The sequence below is a fragment of the Antrostomus carolinensis genome, unplaced genomic scaffold, assembly GCF_000700745.2.
Source record: "Antrostomus carolinensis isolate BGI_N321 unplaced genomic scaffold, ASM70074v2 scaffold49114, whole genome shotgun sequence".
Taxonomy (NCBI): Eukaryota; Metazoa; Chordata; class Aves; order Caprimulgiformes; family Caprimulgidae; genus Antrostomus; species Antrostomus carolinensis.
The window spans coordinates 1-9618 of NW_010309640.1; the positions used below are offsets into that span (position 1 = coordinate 1).

The window sequence follows — 9618 nt, forward strand, 5'->3', positions numbered from 1 at the left end:
AAAAGATATTTTTATTATTATTATTATTAAACAGGAATAAAGACCGCTAATTAGTTCTGGTTTTTCCAGGTAATTGAGGGTACATGGTTCCTGTCCTCATTCACCCATAATTATATAAACACTTGAACTCTGAAAAAAGCTGCTTCCAATTTCCAAAGACACAAACGCTGGTGCTATAAAGCAACTGGAGAAGAGGGGGCTGAGGGGAGACCTCCCTGAACAGAGGGTGCAGTGAGGGGGGTGTTGGTCTCTTCTCCAACATAACAAGTGACAGGACAAGAGGGATCAGCCTTAAATTGTGACAGGGGAGGGTTAGGTTGGATAGAAGGAAAAAATTCTTCACTGGAAGGGTTGTCCAGCACTGGAACAGGCTGCCCAGGGAGGTGGTGGAGTCCCCATCCCTGTAGGGATTCAAAGGACGTGTAGAGGTGGTGCTCAGGGACATGGGTTAGTTCAGTGGTGAACTTGGCAATGCTAATTTTATAGTTGGACTAGATGATGATAACTGTCTTTTCCAACCAAGCTATTTATTATTCTATGAACTATAAGGTTAATTTTAATTTCCACTACACTTTTAGCAGCAGTCCCCTCGCTCCCCTGCTCCAGCTAACCCTTGGCCTCTGCGCTGTCACACACCCACAGCCGTTCCTCTTCCCTGTCACCTCACGGGTTCCCAACCCAACTTCCACACCACACATCCCTCACCATCACCCCAAGCTTCTCACACCCAACACAGGGCAACAGGCTGCTTAGGGAGCCGAGTCCCCCCAGTGCTGGGGAAAATCCTCCATGGCAATGTGAGGGTGTTCAAAACTCTGATTTAAATCATCTTTGTCTGATAAGCATCGCAGTGAAAATAAAAACAGTCCCAGAGCTGGCTGCCCAAAGCCAGAGTCATCTCCAGCCCTCCTCTTGCCCCAGCAGACAGCTGCCCTGGGTCACAAGGCTCACGTACAAAAATCTCTCTGTCACCATCTAGATGCCCAAAGGGTATTAAGTATTTATTATAATTTCTTTCTAGATGGTTTCTCTACATAGCTGTATTAACATATACTAACACAGTTCTCTTATATACAGTGTTTAATCAAGTTATAAAAGTGACATTCTTTCAAAAGGTGCAAAGTTATTAATGTTTTGACACGTAAACTACTGCGGCGAGATCACTGAAAAGAAAACCTTTTCACTTCCAGAGCATGAGGAGTCCCAGCCAAGCACAGACGAGGCAGCAGTGCGGGGAAAGTAGTTTGTTAAGTGTTGTCAATGAAGAACAATAAATTATAAAAACCAGACTTTACGAAAAACTTTACATTGAAGGAGGGAAAAGGGGGGGGTAAAGACATAACTAGTGAAGTGTTCTTATTGTAGAAATTTTCCCAGTCTCTTTTTAAAACCCATGAAGATTCGACGCTGAAGTTCATAGATTAAACACGTTGTTACAATTTTTTCATGCTTTTGCATAATGAAAAGGCTTTAGGTCTCTGAATTAAATCATAACAGACAAGAGGGATGCTAACCACGACATTTCTTCTTATGAAGAGAGTATTTCTTTAGCAATTACTCTACAATCTTTCCATTCAGGCAATTTCTATTTATATGTATTGTTTTAAAAACACTACTCCAGCATTAAGCATATGATTTAGTTTCAGCGAGTTTTAAACTCCCATGAGATGTTAAACTGGCTTTATACGTGAATCCTGTCAATCCTCACCTCACAAAGGGCTCCCTACACAAAAACTTGCAGCGAGTTTGGAAAGGAGGTTACAGTACCTGGCACAGTCATTAAAGTTCAATTTTTTTGATAAAAGTGTTTTTATGCTGTCCCAGATGGATCAGCAATGTCTTTTAGAAGGTCAAGTGTCTATGCACTTACTAGGAACAAATACAGCCCCACTGTCTGCATTACCCAGTCCAGCCCGACTCCTAAAGATTTGCAATCAGCACAAAGTACCATCTCTGGCAACAGAATGACGTTGTTTCCACGAGTGTGTTTCAGATTAGGCCCTTACTTACTGCCTTGAAGTTTTACAGCTTCTCTTATTTTTCCAACAAAGGCAACAACACGACTAAATCTCCCAAAAATTTAAAATTAATCCAATCATTAGATGAATGATTTGATACAAAAATGTTTCGCCAGGAGTATGTTAATTTTCTTTTGCTTTTTAATCTTGTGCCTTGGAGAGAAGCACTTCAACAGTCTACTCTCCAGTTGAACACACAGATGTTTTCAACATCAACCAGACCAGCTCTTCCATGAATTCCTCAAGTTATCACCAGCAATTTCTGCATTATTGTAAATTTAGCAGTGCAGCCACTCTCCATTTTTGCTTAGTTGCTCAATTAAGAACTTTCATAAAAGAAGCAGCAACATTAGGTTTAATTACTGAACCTATTTTTTTTCTAAGCCCCTCTCCCCCCTTAGCAACCCCCCTAAGATGTACCACTTGAAATAAAATGTATACATCAATTCAGTAATTATTTCCAGTATTATATGGCTTCAATGGTTTGATATAGAACAAAAAAAATTTAAAAATCCCACTTTTTGACATCAAGTGCTCACAGAAAACTTGTAATAGGTATAACTCTGCCAAAGCTTTAAATTGATTCTGCTTTTTCACAACGTACAAAACAGACATGACCTAGTAACGAAAAAACATGCAAACCAAAACTTCCCCGAAGGATGAACCTGTGTGGATATACACACCAAAGTGCTTCCAAATCAAAGTTTCATCTAGAAGCATACATAGTGCCAAAGCTGTCAAAGGTAGTGCAGAAGATTTAAGCCTCCAAGTGGTAGCAAGCGATATATTTTACATTGGAACCACCTCTACATTCCTACAATTGCTTCTGAAGCTTCTCCTATTTTAAGAACAGCATTTGACTTCAGAAAAAGGACACTTTTTAACACACCCTTCCCTTCTCCTAACGTATGCTTTTTATGTCATTTTATCACAGGTATACAGTTTAATGCTCACAGTGTCCAGAAGTTGTGAAGACTCTGTAACAGACAACTACAGTTTGAGAAGCTCAGGTGGGTTTTTGTCTCCCCAAGTCTCTGAATTATTGAATCGTATTGAGAGAGAGAGAGAGGGGCCAGGAGCTCCAGTCCCCCCAGAGTGCTACATACCATATGGAAGGTTCACATGCTTCTCTCCACGGGGAGTATTGACAGTACCAGATTTGATCCTGTTGGTACCATCTTAGTTTTTCATCCCTGCTCCGAGTTCCAAAAACTTCAGATTCTTCACTATTGTACTAAGTAACAAGGATATTATCTCTATTTTATTTAAGTTACATAGTTTTCAAGGATGTTATGTGCTCTAACAGATACAGCGTATCTTCCTGACAAAGAAACTAGGGAAAAAAAAATAAAAATGAAGAACCAAAAGGTCCCTTTGAAAATTAGTGAAAACATGAGGATTTCAGGTGCAGCTTTATGGAAAGAATGCAACAGTATTTAAATATTTGGCAATCCAACGTTAGTGATAATTAAATCCTTGATTGTTGACCAATAGAATTTTTGTTAAAATTGACTTAGAAAAGCTGGTTTTTGCTATCAACAAAACCAGAGTAACTGGCTTGGAATGAAATCTAGTAACTAGATGTCCAGATGAGATGAGCAATTGGTTCCATAATTTCAGTATATGTCTGGACAGTCTGAGAAATTTCTATCAAAATAGCCACCTGAGTACAGCCAGTCTGAAGTCCCAGTGTATGGGTTAGTGCCTTGATGAAACCATCTGTAAAAAAGAAAACAAAACAAAAGATAAAAAGGAAAGAAACAATAAAAGAAAAAAAAGCAAAGAGTGAATAGTTATTAATAGTTAGAAAACAACTTCGCTTCTTTCACAAAACATTGTGAAAACACACTTCTATTTCTTATCAGAAAAAAAGTTCTCAGGAAATATTCTGACCGTGAAAAATAAGGCATTAAACTTCCTACACAATTATCACCCCCTTGTAAAGCAGCTTTTTTTAAAAAAAAAAATTAAATAAAGGAGGATGAAAAGGATTTTAAAATCATTGTCCTACTCCAAATAAAAATAACATTGATACTCTAGATTATATACTGACTACTGATATATTATATACTGATATTATATGCTAGATTATATACTGACTATATATATTTTTACTTTAAAAGAATGCAAAATTGGTTACACAATCCTTTTTGTAAAGCTGTCCAAACAGGAAACAGTTCTGTTCTATGGAGCTGTGCTTTGCACAGAACATTAACAGATGCTCACTTTTTAGCCACGTTGACTGAAAACAATTTAATGTTCTCTGGAAGAGATTTTCAAAGGCATTAACTGGAATTAGTCTGTAGCTGCTCCTCCAGGCTTTGGGAAGAAAATGCTTTCTCTTCTGAATTTCATGAAATCATGGGAGCATCCTAAAGTTCTTGTCTTTGAAGGAAGCACCTGCAGGAACTGGCTCTGAGTGTACACTTGACTGCATAGCACTGGCATCTGTGAAAAGCCACCACTGGGAGCAGGAGCCAAATCACACATTACTGCATGATGCCATCTATGACTGAGAAATCACTTGAATATGCAAACAAAAAAGCAATTTCTGAAGTATTCATGCCAAGAAGTCTCAAGAGTGTGAAAATAAAAGGCCCTAGAGGGCCACAATGTCTTACTCATCTGCCAAAAGCTGGCCAGGAATTGGTTAAAAGGAGAGATGAGACTTAACATTTATTCGTTCTAACAAAAATATGACCTCTGTAGGTTTTAAAAAACAAACCAAAGAAAATCCAGCATTACTACAGTAGTTAATTATGACAGGTTTCTGCATTTTTTATTAGATAATTACTCCAGGAAAAAAAAAGTTATCAGCAATTTTGGCTTCCAGCTACATTATTTAATTGTTTGACCCAGCAAATGCTTTAAGTGACACTACAAATTGTGCTGTCATGCAGGAAATCAAACACGCTGTCTTGAATAAAAACATTTCAAGCATTAAACAAATGCCCAACTTCCTTACCGTGTGTGCCACTCCACTTCATCTTTTGCACGTTCCTTGCGAGCAGCTCTCTGTTTCTCTTCTAGTCTCTCTTTTTCTTTGCTAGCCACATCTAACAAACATTTCAAGATAAACTGGTTACTAAGCAAAACTGAAACAAGAATGCCAAACACACAAAGGACTGCAGAGAAATGGAATATAGTTCATTTAAGCACTTGCTGTACACAGTCTCACTGAACAATGAAAATCTCAGGCAACAAAAAACTAAACCTGTCATTTCAGCAAAGTTGCTACTACAAACAGAGAGTCAAAACTGAAATGTTGGTGTTTTCTGTATCAGAAACACTGCAGTGAGACAGCAGGAAAGAACTTAGATTAGGGATAATAGAGAGAGTGATTTTTGCACTAGTTGGCCATGTGTTTTTCCTGACAAAGGCCAGAATAACAGAGCGTGTCTGTTCACCACATGTCTTTCCAGACAGACTCCAGAGCAAGAGAGCATGTCTGCCAGTTCATAAACATGCAGATACACCATTACATAGGGCAACAGTCTTGAGATCTACCTTGGACACATTTGGTCTCCCAGACTTTTTTTTTGGGAGAAAACAGACATAGTACATTGTTCAAAAGCACGTTCACTAACACAGGATGAAAGAGAGTCAAGGCTGCTCTGGGAATAAGAAACTGAAGACAGTGTTCCTGTATCAACCAACTTCCCTTTCAGTAATCTCTCAAAACTTAGTAAGGTGAAAATATTTCCTCCAGCAAACACATACCCATGTTTCCGTTCTCCATGTTTCTGATATCTGGACGTAGCCGACAGTCAGTGGGAGCTAATATTGCTTCCATGCCCTTTTCTAGCTCATTGAGACTCACAGCAAAACTGGTGAAATTGTACATCTTAAAAGCAAATTAAAGATAACATACAAGTTATTTTGGCAAAGTGGCACCAGGTTCCCTATACTGAATGGATACAACAGAACTTGCAAGAGAAATTAGCGAGTCAGACCTTCTCCCGTTGGTTACCCTGAAAGCAAGGTTAGGTTCATACAAAACTAAGGGGTTTTTGTTGGAGAGGAGGGACAAGGAAGGGCAGAAGGGGATCACAGCTTTCATTTTTTAAACTGTCTTTGCTTCAGATGATTAAGACAGATTTTCCTCCTTATCTGGTATTTAATGTTATTATTTTTATGAAAAAAAAGACATCCACACCCAATATACCAAAAAGTCTTGTTGACACTATTGCAGTTAATATCCAGCTGTGCAGTTACTGCATTTTTTTTGGAAGCCTGTCTTCTAACAGCAGGGTCAGCAGAAGGGACCGTGTATCCATATTTTAGCCACTCTAAGCACGAAGATCTCACAGTCAGGTTAACCTATGAGACACCAGACTCACACTGAAGCAGCTACAATCAGAGCATGACTTCCTTCTACCAGCTCTGACACAGCAGTGATGCTTCCAGCACAGGCACGAAGCTGAGAGCTGGCTGTAGTGTAATTTTACTGCTGCAGCAAGAACTGCCAGAGCCTGTCACTAAGCATGCTCAGGACAGACATTTCAATAAGGTTTCCCTTGAACATTACTCGTGTTCCTGTGGATAAATCACTAGCAACAGCAATACACAGACTGATTGAAACAAGTTACCTGTGATGAGTTTGGTGGCCTACAATTTATTCTCCAAAGCAATTTACTGCCTGGTATGAACTGTACTGTGTCTTGAACCTCTGGCATATCATCAGCTTCATCATTTTCAGATTTAATAACATCTTCACTCTGAAACAGAGATAACGTTTGGCAGAGGAACAAAGGGAAATTGGACAGTTTCATCTAGAGTTCTACAGTGACTGTTGAAGAACCTGTTCAAATTTGAGATATTAAACACACTCCTGTACTTCTGCATCACTCTCATGTTTGCTTTTCCTCACTCTATACTGTTCCTCTCATTTTTATCATAATGTCTTGCTCCTGATACCTCTGAATAGTCTCCCACCACCTATGTACAACTTGAATAGCTGTTTAAAAAAATTAATAATAGTAAATTAATGTCTTTCAGAAGTCTTTTCTCTAGCTTCCCCTCTATCCCATCCCATAGCTTAATTTCACCTAACATGACTATTATTTCTTCAGGTTGAAATGAGCCAACACTGCAATTTAAACCAGTCCCCATAATGGTCTAAGATAGATAAAGAAAGCATGCCTGATTTGGATATTGCTTCATCATTTGCAAAAGCTTTGGATGTGCGATTAAAAACAGATATGCTCTTGTTTCAGTCTGATTTCCTATGATGTAGATTCTAATAACTATTATCACTACCAATTTTCTCACTATGAAGACTGTAGTTAAGTTTATAAATACAGTGTCTTTCCCTCCATGTTCCTTTGTTAGTAGTTGCACCACAATAATGCATCCATAAAATCAAATGCAGTGTTCTTCAAGAGGTTGCTCTCCGAATCTGAGAGAATCTGAGCATTGCAGGACACAGATAACCACACTGTGGAACTTACAGAGGATTTCACCATGAGAAACCATTTAAAACCACAACAACCAGAAGGGAAATTTGAGGCAATAACATCCTAGAGTGGCAGAATCAGAGTTTTCCGCTCTCCTCTCACTCCTCCCCTTTCTGTTTTCTTTCTACCCCCTCTGACATGGCTCATTTATTTTATTCAAAAATACCCTATTAAGTTAAACAGGGCCTGTTTTATATACTAGAAAACAGCTCCATATGGTTAAGAGTTTAATTTCAATCATTTGGTTTGAGTATTCATTACTTAAAAAGACTCTTTTAGGCTACTTTCCATGTCAACATCTGGTTTAGTGTTAAGATAGTTTCCCATCTAAATATAGATTCAACAGGAAGGAAGGAAAGAAAGAGTTGATTTTGGTAAGATGAACAGAACCTTACTATTTAAAATAAAAGTCAAAATATAAGCCTGTACCATGACAGAATCCATACCCAAAAACAAGGCCTGTTGCTGCTCTAGATTCTTCTGATGTGAATGTTTTTTAATAAAAGGTTGAGCTTCTTGATGTTAAGAGTGATTAGCTTCTATTTAACTTACTGTTTTCATTTTCACTGCACAACCAGGGTCTGCAAAACCTTTCCTTGATACCAGGAAATCCAATAGTCCTCTGCTGCACCATACATCTTGCATTTTCCATACAGTGCTGAGGCTTTCATGGTAACTTATCTGACAGTGCTTACATGTGATAAGAAAATCCTGCATGTTTCCAAACCCCTTTGTTGTCAAGGCTGTCTACATCATAAATTCTGAGAGGGTGCATCACCAAAAAGAGTAACTGACTTGAAAAACATGTTATGTTTTGTTTTTAATGCAAAATCCTAGTATTTTTACATCTGGAGTTGGCAGTAGAGTCACTTTCCTCATTCAAGGACTGGACATCAGCTTGGGGGGTTGATGTTTGATGACTTCTCTTTGACACATCTCTAGCAAACACCATTCCTATGAGTCCTCTTTGATACCAGCAGCCCACACTAAAGTCCACACAGTTCGAAGTGCAATGCCTTCTCATGTGATAACACTGCCCACATCTGACCCCTACCAAGAGACAGACTGTTTTAACCCTTCGTTCACCTCCACCTGACCATTTCTGTAAAGATGATGTTTTCCTTTCAATTCTTATATTTCAGTATCTTTTCTCCCTCAAGAACTGTTAACCTTACCGGCTTTAATTTCTTCTGCTCACCACCTCTCTTTTCATTCTTTTTGTAAGTCTCATACGTGGTGGGATCAGTGCACCATAAGCATTCTGTCCACTTGCCATAGATCACGCACAGCTTCTTTCTGCTGCAGAAAAAGCACAGGAGATTTCCCTTTTGCTTCTTATAAAGCCTTCTAAACCAAGTCATGCAGATTCTGATCTATACAAAATACTCAGCTTCCTACTTTGTTGTACTTTATGTTTCTTAGCAGATTTCTTAGAAGCCAGATATTTGATAATGCAAAGCAAAGCTTTCAGCTTATTCCAGTCTTTCTGGCATGCTGACCAGCAGAACACATCCTCACGACTTAGTCACATGCTTCTGCCACCGTAAAATGAGTGTGGGCACAATACAGCCAATAGTTTTACAATATAGAGACTCAGACTCACAAAACAGGTTTGGGTTTGATTAAAAATTTTTAATAACCATATTCTCATTATTTTAAACTGAAGACCAGAATTGTGAGTGTACAGCAATGAAATCAGTTGCAACTTTACTCTGCATTTTCCCTGGATACCTTTATTTCCAAAGACGGGACAGGAGAGTTTTTCTAATAACGCTTAAAATTATCATCGTAGAATCAAGGGGTTTTATACTGACACTGAGAACAGAAATGGGTTACAATCTGCATTACTAGCAGCTTTGCAGTCACATCAGTTGTGGTCACTATGCCAGCACTAAAGAAATGCCACAAAGCTCAGAAATGGTGAGGCCAAGAAGCTTTTATCACTTACTTTTTGTCCTGAATGTATCCCTCTACTCTGTGAAGCTCTTTCCCAAACAGTCCACATGGTTTAAAATTAAGGACACATTTATCTCCAGTACTGTAGAGAAAATAAGTACACACTTAAAGAAGCAAGTTCCTAAATACTTTAGTTTACTCTTTTACCTTATTTAGTTTTTTTCATATTGTTACAGTTAGCTGGGGGA

The 9618-nt window shown here is 38.5% G+C and overlaps 1 protein-coding gene across 1 annotated transcript; it reads right to left on the reverse strand.

The window, feature by feature from the left end:
* Nucleotides 1-3078: 3078 nt before the first annotated feature.
* Nucleotides 3079-9534, reverse strand: LOC104523545 (oxysterol-binding protein-related protein 2-like; the record flags this gene model as incomplete). Its single annotated transcript, XM_010166162.1, has 6 exons — nucleotides 3079-3737; nucleotides 4984-5074; nucleotides 5739-5862; nucleotides 6608-6736; nucleotides 8650-8773; nucleotides 9423-9534. Coding segments are annotated over 6 exons (683 nt in total), but the record flags the coding sequence as incomplete, so codon positions are not given.
* Nucleotides 9535-9618: the final 84 nt, after the last annotated feature.